We start from the raw sequence: 18,507 nt of genomic DNA on the forward strand, positions 1-18,507 counted from the left end.
CTCTTTCATATAATACTAGTTCCTTCGTCCTTAACCCCTTGTGGAGTGCGGGGAAAGTCAGGATGAAAGCATAAATATATTTATAAACCTTGAAGAGTACAACCAATTCGGACCAGCAATATCCGAGATCTTTAGCCTCAGACAAAAAAAACCTTAACTACTTTATAGGATGAATAATCTGTTGCTTCGCCTCTTGTCCAACTTGGAGGGCATGACGTAAATGAAGCTTACTTGAAAAAAAATAAACAACCGAATACAAAATGCAAATTCGGAGATCATTTGCTTCAGAAAAAAATGAACCTTATCCATAAATATGAATTATTAAGTATTAAGTTTGAATGGAAATATCTATAATACACTAGTTAAAACAATTGACTTTATTACAAGCTCTAGTTTAATGCTATTTCTCGGTACCACAACCACTAGGAAGCAAGCAGCTATTTATTTTATAACACAGGATAATAAAATTACCAAAATGATTTTATTGTTTATGCATGTAAACATATTCAAAGAAAGTAATTTGCGATAAAACTAAAATAGTACTTGTTTTTTTATGATGTTGTTTTCCAAAATTTTGTTATCTTTAATTTGCTACTTATCTTAAATAATTATATCGTGGCCACTCTATACGTATGATATTTACGTCAGAAACCGTTAAGACTATTCTTTTAGGAATTACTGCTTTATATTGTACTTAATAAAAGGGTCATACTTTTATTTAGTCTCGAACTTTCATTTGTCACTCAAGGAGGGACCAGATTTAATTTAATTATTTTAAAAATATATTAATTTGTTATCCTACATTTTAAAAAGCTTTGGTTTTATTGATGTTGTTATCCTAGTGTTTATGTAAGTCTAAAGAATACAATTTTAGGTTTGTTTAAACTTTTTCAGAAGTCAAGCAACTCTGTCATTTTTTTCTCTTAAATCTAATCTTCACAATAATGAATACAAAAAGATTTTTATCTTTTGCCATAATTTGAAAATTAAACAGGTATAAATAAAAACTCTACCAAATATTAGTGTTCCAAATTGCATCTGAAAAAAATGTATGCTTATATAATTATTATATACCATAGCCATTATAGGTTTTAATTAAATGGAGAAACCCAGCTTATACCAACAATGAAATTAATTCGGAAAAAAAATCGCAAAACCTATACTTGTTTTTCAGCTGTCGTTGGGGGGCAACACATCGTAGAATTGACGACCTCTCCATTTGCCCCCCAGATATTATTTTATATTTATTTCGCTTGTTGGTTATACCTTAAAAGGTATATGAGTATGACCTAATAGGACCCTAGCTGCTTTCGAGTTATTTTGCTTCAGACAAAAAAGAAGTCTTACTACTGCGTAGAGTATTCAATTCAGTCAACCCCCCTCAACCTAACCACCAAGCTACGCCAACCCCTACGGGAGTGTTCTACCAATGCTGAATAGGGGGTTGTTATGACAACATTATAGCTAAAATTTATCAAGATCTAAGTTAGGTTAGGATGAGAATAAGTGGGGGAAGGGGGGGGGGTTAAAACTCACCACCTAATTTAATCCTAGTTAGCCCCCCTCATTTTAAATTGTTAGGTATGTTCAAATAAAATTTTCTATAGGTTTACATTGAAAATTAATAAAATCAAAAATGGAAAAGTTGGTAGAATATCTTTGCAGCATATAAACTGCTTTCAAAATATTGACAAAATTTGAAATGTAACAAGGATGACAACATCCATAAAAGGAGAGCTCTAAAATCAGACAAACCATCGACCCTTGACAAAGAAAGAACGACTGTTCTATTTATAATGTAATATTATAGAATGTTAATTTGGTTTGTTGTAGATATGCTTCGCTTATTGTATGGTCCCTAATCGTACCAGGACAATTTCAAAAATCAAGTTGCAGTTAGTAAACTATATTATACTAGCGGCTACGCCCCTAGAGGCCTCTAGTGGCACACAAACACACAGACATCCTGTTACTTTAGTATAAGGATAAACAATCTAAACAATTATTCCCTAGAGGGTTCTAGAGGCGTAGCCTAAAGTAAAATAATTTAAGAAAAGTACAAACTGCAGAAGATTAATTTAAAAAATCTAGTTTATAAGAAACTTAATCATCTATTCTTGAGAAGAAATATATATAATGCCAAGATCATTAAGAAACATATTTTTTCGTGCTTTCCCGCATAGGGCTGCTGAGCACTGAAATCCTTCTTATTATTGAAATAACTTGAATATAAGAAGGGAGGTGATAGCTTTTTTCCTATGCCTAACCCTGCAGGATTACCCAGTACCCAATGTAAACTAAACTAACTTGCCTTAAAGTAATACTAGCGGCTACGCCCCTAGAAGCCTCTAGAGGCACTCAATGTAGGAAGGGGAAAAGTCGACCTCGTCCCATTTTAAATTTGAATTTCAAAAGAGTAAAAAAATATTTTTTGGTGGAAAGGGGGTTGAAGACACCCTCCCTAAAAATAGTTTAAAACCTTCCCAGGACATATAGGAAACTTCACTGCCAAGGAGAACAATATCGGTTCAGCGGTTATCAAGATCCTTCGGGACAGACAAAAATCGCTTTCTACTTTATATAATAGGATGATAAATTGATATGAAAAGTATCAATATATCTTTTTAATTCAACATGTTTAAAATAGACATACGGACTTTTTATATCGTTTCGTTTATAACTTTTACCTAAACGTCCCATGAATCATAATACAAAGTTTAAAATCAATAGATTATTCAACTATGCCTACGTTAACAATCATAACTAATTGTTATATACGGACCAATCTTAATTATAGAAAAGCTTCGCATTTAATAAAAAATTTAATAGAGTTTAGATATTGTGACTTTACTCAATCTTATAATGTAAAGTAGTAAGGTCTTTTAGTCTGACCTAGTATAAAACTAGCAAATGTATTATTAAAGAAGAAAAGTGCACTTTTTAAAAAGCTATAGAAATCAAAATGTAATAACTAAAAAGTTTAAGAAGGAAATGGCTTTCAACCCTTTTCTGTTCACTTCCCTTAATTTGAAAACCATGTAATAAAGCCCGCCAAATTTACCAATAGCACCGAATTATCAACAAGTTAAATACTCTGGGAAATGGGCGGAGTCGATTACATATAAATTTTTATATCAAGAAAGAATTGAGCACTCAATGTTGGGGGGAGGGGGGTAGCATTAAAGGGGGGTTGATTTGGTTTAATGAGGTAACTGTGTTGAGTAATTTCTCATGCTAAATGTTGAGAAACTCAAGATTAACCCCCTATAATTTGACCCACTTCCCCTAACCACGCCCATTTTTTCCTGGGCACTTAATCCAACCATTCTCATAAATACAAGATCCCCCCCCCCCCCTATTATTAACCCTTACATATTATGAGTGACGAAAAATAGATTAGGATAAAAAATGTAACTTTTTCGACCATTTTTCTAAATCTTTTTGTTGCTAACTTCCTAATTGCTTCCCGGAAATATTTAATTCGCGCCAAATTTGATTTCAAACAATAAAACGTTTTGTAACAATAATGATCAAATTATTTTGCCTTCATAAAAATCTAAATGTCTAATATAAAAAAAACACAAAATTTCAGATTACATAAAATTTATTTCTTATTTTATACTTTATACAAGAAAACACATTTTATAATTATATCATTATAAATATTTATAGATATATATACTATATTATACACAATTGACTGGTTAAATTCATAAAAGAAAAGAAAATGGAAAAATTAAAAAATTATGTTGCATTGCTAAGGATATAATTGTAATTAAATTGTTGTGGTTTATCATCTTCACAAGTGATTATAATTTGTTGTTTAGTACATGTATCACAAGTTATTTTGCAACACCATTCAAATTTACAATTGCAAGAGCTAGACACCTGAACAACCTCCTTCTTAACCTTGAGGCCGCATGAGGTGCAAAGATTTGTGCACTTGCGAATTTCCTGGGACATATTGCCGCTGCTAGGATCCACAACACACTTGCGGCCCATGACTCCCTTGTAGCCGAGGGCAGGGTTCATGCGGCAGTAGTCGGGGCTGGGCTGCAGGAACACCAGCTTGCGCTTCTTGATCTTCTCCTCGCGGGTCCTCTCGCTGGTGCGGCGATTCCTCTCCACACGGTTAGACTTGATTCTTGAGTTCTCCAGCTTCAACAGGACACCGTTGCTGTAGTCAACCTTCATAGCACGGTTGTACTGCTGCTTCAGAAAGTCTCCAGTCTCGCGGAAGGCTCCAACTTGTCTCCAGCAGGTTTGTGTGGCACAGCTGCCGCTGACTCCATGGCATTTGCACAGCTGCTTCATGGTCTTCTTGATGGCTACCCTTCCTGCTTCGTTGTTATGCTTGTTGGCTAACTTTCTTGGTTCTGTAGAGGTAAGCTGGTCCAGATATTTTCTGGAGACCTGGGCACCATACACAACATTATCCGAGCAGCCTCCCCACTGCCAGGACTCGGCAGAATCAACAGGTCCATTGCGCTCGCAGCCGCAGTTGGCCAGACGGCCCTCGGAACAATTGCGGGAGATGGTATGGACAACACCAGCGCTGAGAATAGCGTGAACATAGGCACTTTCACGGTTGGTGTCGGCGATTTCTTTTCTGTTGAACGCCGTTACCGGGCAATTCCAGACATCATTGCGGAATTGGTAGGCACACTCAGCCATAGCTTTTTCGGCACCGACGGTAACAGAGCGGGAGAGGTCCAAATCGGCGGTGGTAGTTGTTTGGCCGCTGCTGGCAGATGACAGCATGGCGTTGCTTAAACTCCACAGCTGTGAAAAGGCTGCGGCTTGTTGGCTGATAACAGCCATATAAACAATCACTAATGTATAACTCATTTTGCTTAGAGCAATGTCTTTATGTGTTAAATCAATATAATTTTTGTGGATGTGTTCCTTGTTTGGGATACGAAATGAAACTGATGTAAACCATGTTCCTGTCTGCGATTATATACACCAATTATGTGGGGGTAAATGTGGGTGGAGTCAAAGGAAGTGAATATCTTTGAATTGACCGGGCTGTTTTTGGGTCAATTTCTATCTGGGCTGCGCGTGTAATGTTTAAATAATCCGGGGGGCTCCTCCCACCTCTTCCCATTTAACCATTTCTTCCCCCTAAGTTATCCCCCCTTTTTCAAAACCACCTCTGAATATCGGAGTAAATTGACCGACAATACTTAGCTTAGCAGTAATATGGAGGGGTCTTTAGAAAGGGGGGAAATATATTATCAAATTTCAAAATCTATGGGAAACATTGGTTTAAATAAATTCTTATTTCAAATAAAAGTAGGAGGTGGCTTTCACATCATTTAATTTTGAATCAAATTTATGTTACGAAGAAAAAATACTTTCTTAATGGGTGTAAAATTATTATTTACTTGTCAAAGTTTATGTGAGTTCAACTTAACTTAGATAGCAGAAAAATACCTTATCAATGGCTAGAAATTTTATTGAGCATTAATTTAAGAAGAACTAACAAAATATATTTCATAGGTGTAAATTATATTACATCTTTTAAAATCATTATAAAACAATCATTCGAAAGTTTATGGCCTTAATAAAGGTAAATTTTATTCGTGTTAGTTTTGGTATTGTTCTAATTTTCATAATTAGTTTTTATGATTACTATATCGGCAAAGCCCATAGCATCGAGGGGTGCTGTATCCGAAAAGGCAGAAAGGGACTAAAAAATAACTTAAAACTATCCTAAGACAAATCTAAAAGTAAAAACCATTACAGGACCTATGTGAAGCCTACCTAATATAGAGAACCTCATCGGTTCAGTTGGTATTGAGATCTTAAGAACAAGACAAAAAAAAACCTTACTAATTCCCTTACTCCCAACATTTTTAGACATATCTTTTTGTCACTTAAAATCTTAGGAATGGCTTTATTTTTAGGTTTTATAGATTTAATTACAACCAGGGATGATAAGAGATAAGACAATAGACGATGATTGTTATACATCCCTAATTATTACATACAAAATTACCCCTTCTGTAAATGATTGGTGGATAAATTTGGGAACTGTTAGTTGGTACTAATTTCCAAGCCAACGATTGGAAGAACGTGGCTAATAAACTTTTGATATTAGTATCATTTACAAAGTTTTATAAACTTGCTGTTTCATTTAAATTGGCTCAAAAATTTTCGATACTTGTATTAAATCTTAATTGGTTGATTCTAATTAGAAGTGTCTAAACTTAAAATTTTTTTGTAATTATCATTAGGAATAGACGTGAATTTATCGTACATTGTCTTATCTCTTATGATAAATGACCATTTACACTTTTTTGTTGAAAAATTAAGAATGACAACTTAAACAATATCAATACGATTTTTTTCTATTTTTTTTCTGATTATATGTCTGAATAAATATCTGTTTATAATTATGTTTTGCAAGATTTTTTAGTCACTGTTCTTGCTGTTTTTTGAAATAATTTAGCTTTGTTTTATGAATTTTTTACGTATGAACAATACGTTGAAAGGGTTTTCCAAAATCTTAAAAAAAAAACATTATCAAAATAAGAATATTACCATAATAAATCAAATTTTATTGCATATTGTTAACATATTTATATTAAAAATTTCTTCTTAGAAAATTGGGCCATAAAACTTATATAAATTTGACCTGAGCATTAAGAATTTACAGACCTATGGATTATTAGGGAGGAGTATATATATGTAATCAACATTTTATTGCCTTTTTTTCCCATTTAATGGAAATTCCGGATTTTAGAATTAAGACAGAAAATTAAACTTGATGTCTTTTGTATTAATACCAAATACTAAAGTTTTTGAATGTATGTTTTTCTGTTTGTTTAATAAGTAAGATATCAATACAGAAACCTTAAAATTATTACCGTTAACCCTTGATTGAGGCCATTTAAATATGTAAGAAATGTTTTGTCAATTATGACTTACTTTTTTAGGGGTTGGGGGCAAATTTGTTTTTAGCAAAGCTTCTCTATATCCTAAGTTGAAAGTCTTTATATAAATCTAAGCTATTTTTTAAAAAACTTTAGTAAATCAAAGAAAGCATAATTCACTTTTTTTATTTATTCAATAGACTGTTTTTTGTTTGAGGATTTTTGAAATGACTTTCACAAAGCTTCATATTGACCTTCATATGGTTCAAGGCTATTTTTTGGACGTGCAACAACTCCCTACCCCTCCAATTATAAAAATCTAATGTCCAGGGGCGAAATTGACAGAGTTCTTTACAACTTTTAAAAATCTAAATGAATGAGTGACCTTTTAAATTTTGACATAACATCAATAGTGCAATAAAACCTTCACTTTTAAAAATATTTTTATCTTCTTAAGAAAAAGTATAAATCATTTTATCTAAACACACATGTGCATTATAAATCATAATAAAAATTTCAAAAATAATATTAAAAGATTTTTTATATATTTATGTTTTGTTAAAAATTCTAGAGACAAGGATGATAATATTCATAAAAGCAAAGCTCTGAAACGGAAGGGCAAACGAATATTAACGTTTGTAGATTATCAGAACTTAATAAACAGAATTTAGATGTAATAAATTTGTTGCAAAAACACGTTAATACATGATACAATAAAAAGAAATAATTTGATTTTTTTGATTTGATTACAGAGATGCATCGCTTATTATATTTTACCTTATTGTCCTAGGAATACATTTTTAGTCAGACAAATAGGATAATCATATCTTACACAAAATTGTTGTCAAAAAAGATAAAAGTCAACATGTTTTGCATTGAGGCACGGAATCTATGGTAACGATTTAAGAGTTGCTACGCTTTCTAAATTACATAACTGTTATATGACTCAACATGCAAAGTTTGAAATCGATAGGACAATTCTATCATGTATAAATTAACAAAAAGAGCTAAACATTACGGACGGACGGACAACCTGACCCTAATTATAGAAATGCTTCGCTTTTAAAAAGAATGGGTATTGCATTACAAGGGTGACAACACCCAAAGTTAGGTATTATAGAATTTGAAACAAATGACTTCAAAGAATTCAAAACAGCCAAGAAGGTGAAAAAGTATGGAATATAGTAGACGCGCTTAAGAAAATTCACGAGAAAATTCATAAAAAAATTGATAATTTCAGTTTTTTATTAACTAAAATGCATGTTTAAGATAGTGTTGGACTATTTACATCCCTATTTTAGTTTTATTTTAGTTTTCAATAACGCAAATTTAAGAAAAACTGTTTGTTTTACTTTTTGAAAAACTATTAGACTTTTTAAGCCTTTATATTAAGATATAAATTACATTCAGTCTTTGTCTGTATTTTAATATCTCATCTAATGCGTTTATTTTTAAAAAACTATGCAATTTGTCATTTAGACCCAGCGCATTTATGCATATTTGGAAATCGAATCAAAAACCATATCGAGCGTTCATAGTAAATGGGGGGGGGGGGGGGTTATTAATTAAAACAGCATTAGCGATTTTATATATTAAATTTAAAGATCAAATGAATCTACCCACGAAACAATATTTTAATCCTATCTTGCCCCACTGTACATTGCAGTAATTAAATCGAATATTTATTTTACTATAAAAATTATACCAATATTATCTTAAAGGTGTTAATAAGCCATTAATTAATGAGTTTATCCAAAAAAAGGTGTTATTTTCCTCACTTTTAAAATGATTGAAATACTCATTGATTATAATGATACTTCATTAAGTTAAATGTGATTTTCCTAATGATTATTTCTTTATGATTATGGGATTTTAAAACAAACATTTAAGCATATGTGATATATTAGTTGATAAAAATGAACAGGGGTGGATTCTTAAAAAACTTTTTGGCTCACTGGCTTACTAAAATCAGTGAGGCTCGCTAAAAAATTTTGTAAAAAATCCTCCAAAATCGCGTTAAAAAATCTACAAAAATTAAATAAAATCCTAATTAACATAATATTTTGTTTAATTTTTGTAGATTGAAAATAAAAAAACAAGGATTATAACATTCATAAGTAGCGAAATGCAAAAATACTTTGATTGAATTACGGACGTAGCGATTTAAAGGTAAGTGTTCATTCATCTACAATGTAGAATAAATTTATTGGAAAAATTACGATACCGTTCATATGCGTTTTAACATGTTTTAATTTCTACATTTTATTAGCATGACCGACGACGGGCTAAGTAAATTATATACTGGATTCTCATTGGTAAAGGAAATCTGCTCAAAAAAAATAAAGCCGTCTATCTGAAATATCAGCCAAAATAATCACATTTCTTCAATAGCGTTACGGACGGATGAGCGAGAGACAGACAGAGTTCCCTATACACTGAGGTAAGGTTAAGTTAGGTAATATTGGGTACTGGGTAGCCCCCCAGGGTCATTGTACCGTAGGTTTGGGACCCCAGCAGGGATTGGGAATTAGATCTCCCAATTTTAAAATTAAATGTGTGGGGAGAAGGGGGGGGGGGGGGGTAACCCAACCGACTACATATGGGGAAGCACCATTTTACCAATACTGGTTTTTTACTTGATTTCTTAAATTCAAAAGACTTGGTCCTATATTCCATTAGAGCAAATATATTCAATTTATACGTGATTTACACAGCATATTTTGTGGACTTGATAGGGCAAAGTGAATTATAGAGTAGCCTCGAATTTAAATACATCAAATTCCTTGTCCTTTAAAAAAGGAAATGGACTATAAGAATAAGAATATTAATTAGAATTCCTTGCATTTTAGCAAAGTTTTAACTACCTTATCATAGCAATTAGGTAAAATAAAATAAGAAATGTTTTATTTTATCATAAATCTGTGCTAAAGTACAATAGTAATCTATAAAACAGTAAAATTATGTCACTTTAAAACCTGGCAAAGACCTATTTAAAGTTTCCTTGAAAGGTGAACGATATACAATACATATATACAAGATCTTTTGGTACAGACAGATACACTTTTCATTTGCAGTAATAAGAGAACACTAAAGACTTTGATGTATAATTTTCATTATTTTGATTTAAACGTGTGAGTTTTATATCCTGTATATTTGAATAAGGTAAAAGCTGTACATTAATTACGTAAAATAATAGATGGAGCTAAAATTATTTTTAAGAATGTTATGCATACCTATCTTTTTTATTATTCGTGCAAATCCTATATAAATTTCTTAGACTACATTAGGATGTTTAATGTTTATGTATGGCTAAGGAAACCCTATTTAGTTGTAAACCTAACCATATTGTAGTAGTTGGCCCACTGTACTTATCTTATTAAAAGTACTAGCGGATTTGCCCCTAGCCTCTAGGGGCTTTGCCTCAAGAGCAAAGGGGGGGGGGAGGGGGCAGGCGACCTCTTCTTTTTAATTTTAGTTTAAAAAAAATTATCCCAAGAAAATAGCTTAAAACCATCACAGGACCAGTAGGTATATTCCCTGAAGAGTAGAGCCCAATCGGTTCAGTGGTTACTGAGATCTTAAGCTTCAGACAGACAGACAGACAGACATAGATATAAAAAGAAAAGATAGGTAATTCTATGTGTGAGACAGGTAAACCTATCTGAGAATTGTATATACCTAAACAAGAGATGTGTGTAATTTTTTCACTATAGATTAGATATCTAATTTGACACCTATCTAATAAAAAGGTATACCTATATTTTCAGATATTATTCAATCCTATTATATAAAGTAGTAAGCTTTTTTGTCTGTAGCAAAGGATCTCGCTTACCGCTGATCCACTATGATTCTTCACTATGATACAGTTAAGCTTCTCATAGGCCCTAGGAAGGTTTATAACTATTTTGGAGGAGGTTATCTACAACCTCCCAAGTGAAATCGCCCATAGAAAAAAATTACTTCCCACCAAATTTTTTTTCTTTCTTCTTTTTAAACTAAAATTAAAAGTGAAGGGTCGACTTCCACCACCCCACACCATTACTTTAGTGTCTCTAGAGACCTCTATTTTAATTGAACATATATATCCGAAAATATTTTTAAAATATTTTTTCTTATATTGGTAGAATGTCAACTTCGACAGGGCAGCAGTCTAGTAAAAAAATCGCTTCCACTCAAACGTAAAAGATAAACGGATGAACGTCAAATGAACGGACATTTATAATACAGAGTAGCTTCGCTTCTTAATATCGTATCTAGAACAAAGAATCGATGTACTATTGCCTATTTTCATGCTAGTTTTACGCATTTCCTCTTTTACATTTCAAGGAAGTTAAATTGGTATTTATTCATCTTTCTTCCTGAATCTTGAACTATAATAAACCACTGACCCCTCCCCCCATACCTATTATTCCCCCTTCTTCCTAATTCTCCCCTAACAACCAACGGTCAGCCAGCCCATAATAAATCCCTTGACGACGGTCAATGTTATGTAAGACCACGCCCCTTTCCCACACAAGAAAAATAATAAAAGCAGCAAAGAAGGCATATTTGGGGTAAGGTAAAGAAAAAGGGGGAGAGAGAAGGGAAAATGAAATAAGGACAAGAAAAGAGAAGCAGAAGGGGAAATAGAACATGAAATTTAAAATAAAAATGAAGGTTAGACTTGAAATTTGGATAAACTTAATATGCTTATTAATTTTTTGCCTTATTATAACTATATATAGCCTGTTTTGGTTTGTTAGAAGACAATATATCATGCCAGGAAAATAGCCTAAAACCTTATCACTATTTTAGGATCTATATATACAAAGCTTCTCCAAATTTTATTTGTAGGCCTACTTTACTAGATCGACAAATTCTCTTTTTGAACAAAAAACATATTTATTATAGATGTTATTTTAGGTTAGGTTTATTATGTAATTGTTCGAAGAGCACAACAGGGTTAAGCAGAGAGACCTACAAATATTGGAGAGGGGAGGGGGGGGGGGGCAAAGACATTTGAACAATTTAATGACATTTATTTGTTTCTTTAATATTAGAAGTGAAATCAATCTATTTTGTCAATGTTTAATGTCTGTCTGACATGAAAACGGACATACATACTTACAAACAATTTCAAAAGAGTTGCAACGCCATTAATAGCAGATGTACCTAGGGATAAGACAATAGGACAATTTATTGATGAATTAGTTACTCAACCAATCAACATTTAATCCCCAAAGTTGTTATAACAACTAATAGGAAAACGTTTTCATGAAACTTTGGGAACTAGTGTAATAAATAGCCCAATGTCCACTCCCTCCCTAAAATGTATATTCATATTTATCAAATATAAATCCAAATAATTTTTTTATAAAAATTAGTACAGCTACACCATTACTTTGAATACAAACAAGGATGACAGCATCCATAAAAGCGAAGTTCTGAAACGATAACACAAACGAACATTAAATTTATAGAAGACTAAACAAAATTGTAAGTAAATTTGTAAAAACAAAACAGCTTAAATACATGATACTGTTTTTGGACATACTCACATTTTTAGGACTTGATTATAGAGATGCTTCGCTTATAACATTGTACCTTCTTGTAATAGGAATCAGTATACCTAAAATCCGATCAATCGGATAATTCTATCATGCAAAAGTTTGTTATCAAAAAAGTAAAAAATCAGCATGTTTTAAATGGACGTACGGACTTTCTGGTAACGATTATAGAGTTGCTGCGCTTTCTAAGTCGTACCTAACTGTTATATGAATCATCATGCAAAGCTTTAAATCGATAGGATAAGTACCTGTGGCTCTTCTATAACTTAATTTGTCCGTCTGTTTTCAAGATAAAAGAAGTGATATGATTTTTCAGTGTTTATTGAGTGTATTGTGAGGTATTTTATACATAATAAATTAATTATTTCTCACATTAATGATATTCAGAGCATGTATTAAATTAAAAAAATTATTAGAAAAAGATTTTAACATAGGATATTAGCAATGATTAAAAATTAGGCAGTTTTTGGAAAAATAGATATGTTTAGGATTTTTTTTGTGTTAAAAGGATCTATTTACAATAGTAAAGTGTAAGAAAAAGTGTTTTAATTTTGCAATCTATATACAATTTTTAAGTATGACTAGAACAATTTCAAAATTAATAATCAGTCTAATAAACCCTAAGATATTATGTTAAAGCAATCCATCCCTTCTTAAATGAAAAAGATTGTTTTTACCAAATATCTTGGATTATACTGAGTTATCACAGATTCAACTTTAGTGTAGAAGACCATGACTATGGTGATGTCCATGAGAAGAATGGTGATGACCATATCCATTGCCATGATGATGAACTCCATGTTGATGGTACTGATGTCCTCCATGACCATAAAGATGACTACTACTGTATCCATGATATCCATGGCCACGGTTGGTCAATCCAGCAAATATTCCAAACAGAGGATTGGCAGAACGCTTGTGGTGGTGATGATGACTTGAATGAGAATGATGGTGTGAGTGTGTGTTTACATGATGGTGATGATCTACATGGTGATGGTGATGTCCATGATGGTGTCCGTGCCCATGACCATAAATTTTGTCAACAAACAATCCATATCCTCCATTACTGCCATAACCATACCGACCAATGCCAAGATCAAAGAAGAGAGGATTTGCTTTAGCATCTGGTGAAGGATCAGCTGATCTTTTACCCAACACATGAGCAAAATGGTCAGGGTGGATAAATGGGACATAATGACCACCATATAGATATCTTGTGTCAACATCACTATTTTCAGAGTCATCATTAGCTGGAATTTTTACAGTAAAAACTTCCTCATGAGTCCAACCATCGTTTTCATCAGCAGACCTCTTGCCAAAATGATTTCCATAACCATAAAAACCTCCAGCAATTCCACCATAACCAAAGTAAGGATAGCCATAACCATATGCTCCATATCCTCCTAAACCTCCCAGCAACCAAGGTTTAGCTTCTGCTTTGGCATCAGCACTAGCAACAGCATCAGCAGCAGCAGTGGCATCAGCTGACCTCTTACCAAAATGATGGCCATATCCTCCATAGAAACCACCCCTATTGCCAAATCCACCATAATAGGGACGATATCCAAAACCACCAAACAACCATGGTTTTGCTTCAGGAGTTGCCTCAGCAGATCTCTTGCCAAAGTGATGACCATATCCTCCAAAGCCACCATAACCTCCAAATCCACCATATCCACCATATCCATAGTACGGATATCCAAATCCAAAGCCACCTAGCCATGCCTTTGGCCTTGCATCAGGATTAGCCTCAGCAGTAGCTTTGGCCTTTGGTTCAGGTGAAGAAACTGGCTCAGCAGATCTTTTTCCAAAGTGATGTCCATATCCACCAAAACCACCATACCCTCCAAAGCCGCCATAACCACCATATCCATAGTAGGGATAGCCATATCCAAATCCTCCAAGCCAGGCATCAGGCTTTGCTTCAGCATTGGCTTTAGCATTTGGCTTAGGTGAAGCAACTGGATCAGCAGATCTTTTTCCAAAATGATGTCCATACCCTCCAAAGCCACCGTAACCTCCAAAGCCTCCATAACCTCCATAACCACCGTATCCATAGTAGGGATAGCCATATCCAAATCCTCCAAGCCAGGCCTTTGGCTTGGCATCTGGAGATGGATTTGCTTCAGGGTCAGCATGAGCAGAAGGATCAGCTTTAGCTGCTGATACTGAAGATTAAGATGATCCTTAATTCATTTGCATAGAAAAGAAGAGACAAAGATAAAAGAGATAAAGGATTCTTGGCATTTGCCTTCTAGACCTTTCCTCCTTCTGTGTGTTGAGTTATTACTTTAGAAAATTCAGAAAGAGTTAAGTGTTAAACCAGTAAAATTAAATAATTAAGTTGAGAATATAGAGTACAGAAAAGCTAATGCAGAAGGAAGGACTCAAACACCTTGTTACTAAAAATATGTAAAAAGATTGAAAAAAAATAATTTGTGAAAATTTCATTGATTAAGACTTAGGAAAAAGTATTTTTTTGTAAGGATCTTTTCCTGGGACAGGTTCAGCATCCGCATCAGCAGATCTTCTGCCCACCACATGGGCATAGTGGACAGGGTGGATGTAGGGTGTGTAGTGTCCACCATACAGGTACTTGGTGCTGTATCCATGTCTGGCAGCTTCCTGGGGGCCTTCTCCAGCCACCAGGTACACCAGCATGCTATACAACAACACCTAACAAATGACATGGAGGATTCAGTAAGATTAAATAATTTTAAAGCAAATTCTGAATATGTAATATAATAAAATTGTAACTAGCAGAGGAGAAAAAAATTCTATATCCATATCATAAATAAATTTCAAATAATGTAATAGAAAATGAGAAAATGTTTATTGTTGAGTAATTTAAATATATGGAAAACTATGGAAGTCAAACAGATATAAGGATATAGGTAGATACACCAGATTTTCTTGTTCTCTAATAAAGTGAAACTTGCAGCGGGCTAAAATAACGATACTCCCCATCCATCCCATTTACCTCTTCCCCTATCCTCTTACTGACCAATAAGTGAGTTTCATGTAAGCAAACCTAAATTGTCGACAACTTTCTCCTGACATAATATCCACGTATGTTCTACATACATCCATTATAAAATCACACCCGTTGGCTAAACGTAATACATAAAGCTTAGTATCCCTAACACCGTCTCCTATACATACATATGTCTTTGTTTACAATTGTCTCCTGTATTGTAACATGTTTCTTTTTATGCTAAATTTCAGAAGTTAGTGAAAACTTAAAGGACAAACAAAAAAACTATACTTTAGGATGCTTGTAATATGTTAAAAATAAGATGTTTAACTTTTTTCTCACCTTGTTTTCCCACATGATCTTCTTAATCAACTTGAATCTGAACTGACAATTCTTTAACTTCAACATCATTTTATACCAATCAATTTTAACCCTCTACAGACGATTTCTAGAAAGAATAATCATATAAGCGTATATGTTAGTTTGGGATGTAAAATGCATTTTAGATTTTAGTTTTAATGGGTCAGGCAGGTAATTTCATGATAAATAAGAAATGATTCTTCCCCTCAAAGTACCTAGTAAGAACAGAAAACCCTTTTTTCCCAATGCCTAACCCTGTGGGGCTATTCTGTCCTAAGCTCCTAACCTATCCTTCCTAGGATAAAAAAGAAACTAACTAATCCCCTCGCCCCAACAAAATAATTCTATTAAATTAATCTATTTTTTTTACATAAAGAGTTTTAAAATTCCTCCAACTGTAAAGGGTAAAAAGAAGTTCCCATAGCCAGAAATTCATAGAATTAGAAGTCAAAGGAGAAAAGGAAGACTTTTACAAACAAGTATAGAAGGGATAGGCGTTCTGAATAAAAAATGGACTAAACGAAATCCTCCATTCTAATAGTAGAAGCATTAGAGACAAAAAAAAATTGTTGTGTTCTAACTTTAAGTTATGTAATATACAGTTCAAGATATATTTGTAAAACTCAAGATAAAATTTGTACAAAATATGCACTGTACAAAGTCGAACCCTCAATTAACCCCTACTTTGTCTTTAAATTACGTTTTTAAATGGACCTTTTAATAAAATTTAGAAGATTATTCCCTGTATTTTTGCAGATTCTTGACATTTTAGACAATCTTAGTTCAAGGTTACAAGAAAGCAGCAATCTAAAGGGATAAGACAATGGCTGATGAATTGGTTTTTCATCCCTAATGATGATACACAAAATCACCCCTTATATAGGGTAAAATTAGTGGTTGAAACGTTTCGACTCTAAACTTAATGAACCAACCAATTCAAATTAAATAAAAGTCTCCGTTTTTATAAACTTTGGGGACTTCTGTAATAAACAGCCCAATAAACAATAAAAACCCCTCTCTCCCTGGCAAGAACTAACTAAAATCAATAGCCATTTTTTATAAAGATAATTAAAAAAAGTTGTAAAAAAATATTAAGTACTTCTGGTGCTGCGACCATTAATTTTACATTAATTAATTGCCTTAAAAAATGGGGGAGTATTTTTGGGGGGGGTTGTGGGTTAGGGTGGGTCGATTTTGGACATTTTTTTTCTGAGGCCAAAGCGGGGATCTGCAATCGATTTGTATGAGTATAATACACCTCTGGATGATTTAAAATTTACCCTGAGTCTTAAAACCACTGACGACCAGACATTCAATTGTATAGCTATTTGTAAATGGGAGTCAAAAATTTATTGAAACAGAACTATGGCTTCATGGTGCTCCCAGGAAAGGCATTGAGGAGTAGAATCAGGAACTTTTGACCGTTCAAAAAATCTCGTTCCTAGCCTGAGAAAATCTAAAAATCCTCTACAAATTGGACAATTCTCAATAAACCTTTTAAAAATGTGTTTTTTTAGTGATTTCTAAGGCTAGGAACGAGATATTTTGAAACGGACAAAAGTTCCTGATTCAGCTCCTCAAGGCCTTTCCAGGGAGCACCATGAAGCCATAGTTCTGATTCAAAAAACATTTTGAATGTCGTCTTTGCATATTAATAAGTAATCAAATATATTTTTTAGTGGTCGCGTTCTAAAACTCAATTTTTAAAAATTCTTTTTCGGTCTGAAATGTTTTAAAGGTTAATTTTATCTGTTGCATATCCCCTCTTTGTCTAATTCCGATATGAACCCGCCCTATTGTGGGTGTCCCCCCCCCCCCCAAGAAAATAGCCTAAAACCACCACAGGACCAGTAGGTTTATTCCCTAAAGAGTAGAATCCAATCGGTTCAGTGGTTACCAAGATCTTAAGGGACGGACAGACGGACGGAACGACGGAAAGACATCAAGCTACTTGGTATTATAGATATATTTTAAATTAAGCTTTTCAGTCTGTTTATTGGTCATTTTATATGAGTAAGATTTGTAAGGGCTCGGCAGCCACGAATACACCGACTTATAGCAGCTGCTGCTTCAACTAAATTGGAAAAAATTCATATTCTAGCTAGAATTCATTGTAATTTCCAAGAACTTTTGTTTACTTCATATAATTACGACAAAGCTACTCTGTGATTAGTCATTCTAATTTAAGTTTAACAGCAGATTTATTTTCATGTCGGAAATTCCCAGTAAAAGACGACCATTTTACGATAGTTATATAGTTATAAATACAGCATCTATCCAGTTTCTGTCTGCGCAGTTTTCCCTTACCCGTACACTCGATATATTATTACTTGGATGTTCTACCAGGTTTTCATGTACTCTGATAACGTGATACTTGCAGCTGGCTCCTCCCCTCCTACAGTATGAACGAACTGACCAATGAATGAGGTCCCTGCAGTGTAAGCAACCAAAATAGACAACAAATTTTCTCCTGTTAATATATCCATGTATATTTTATGTCCATTACAAACAATATTTACAAATCAGCTTACTCTTGGAAAATATTGTTGCTGTGCTAGTCTTGGACATTTTCAGGGGGGGGGGGAGCTATCCACCCCCTAGAACACTTAACATCCCGTGATAAAGCCAATGCGGGAGAAAAGTCCACAACTCACGAAATTAAGGAGGATGTAACAAAAAAAACTTCGGTTGCACTTCGTACATCCCCCTGGCAAAGCCCTGTACTCACTTCTGGACAGTTTTGTGCTTG

General features: G+C 33.5%; 2 protein-coding genes across 2 annotated transcripts; both read right to left on the reverse strand.

The window, feature by feature from the left end:
• Positions 1–3,689: 3,689 nt before the first annotated feature.
• Positions 3,690–4,916, reverse strand: LOC145325403 (protein Wnt-8c-like). The gene has a single exon (XM_080168390.1). It carries the CDS (start codon positions 4,846–4,848, stop codon positions 3,745–3,747), a length of 1,104 nt encoding a protein of 367 aa, XP_080024516.1. The 5' UTR covers positions 4,849–4,916; the 3' UTR covers positions 3,690–3,744.
• Positions 4,917–12,733: 7,817 nt separating this feature from the next.
• On the reverse strand, positions 12,734–15,781 carry LOC145325945 (uncharacterized). The gene is made up of 3 exons (XM_080168969.1): positions 15,741–15,781; positions 14,920–15,100; positions 12,734–14,592 (listed from the first exon to the last, which is right to left on the reverse strand). The coding sequence occupies exons 1-3, from the start codon at positions 15,753–15,755 to the stop codon at positions 13,142–13,144; spliced, it is 1,647 nt and encodes a 548-aa protein (XP_080025095.1). The 5' UTR covers positions 15,756–15,781; the 3' UTR covers positions 12,734–13,141.
• Between the last annotated feature and the right edge of the window lie 2,726 nt (positions 15,782–18,507).

Source organism: Acartia tonsa, chromosome 8, assembly GCF_053477335.1.
Source record: "Acartia tonsa isolate MP-2025a chromosome 8, ASM5347733v1, whole genome shotgun sequence".
In the NCBI taxonomy this organism is placed as follows: Eukaryota; Metazoa; Arthropoda; class Copepoda; order Calanoida; family Acartiidae; genus Acartia; species Acartia tonsa.

Coding starts and splice junctions, on each gene's coding strand:
- LOC145325403 (XM_080168390.1), bottom strand. CDS start 4,848: ATGAGTTATACATTAGTGATTGTTTATATGGCTGTTATCAGCCAACAA.
- LOC145325945 (XM_080168969.1), bottom strand. Junction 14,593..14,919: donor GGATGCTGAACCTGTCCCAG/GAAAAGATCCTT, acceptor CTTAATCTTCAG/TATCAGCAGCTAAAGCTGAT.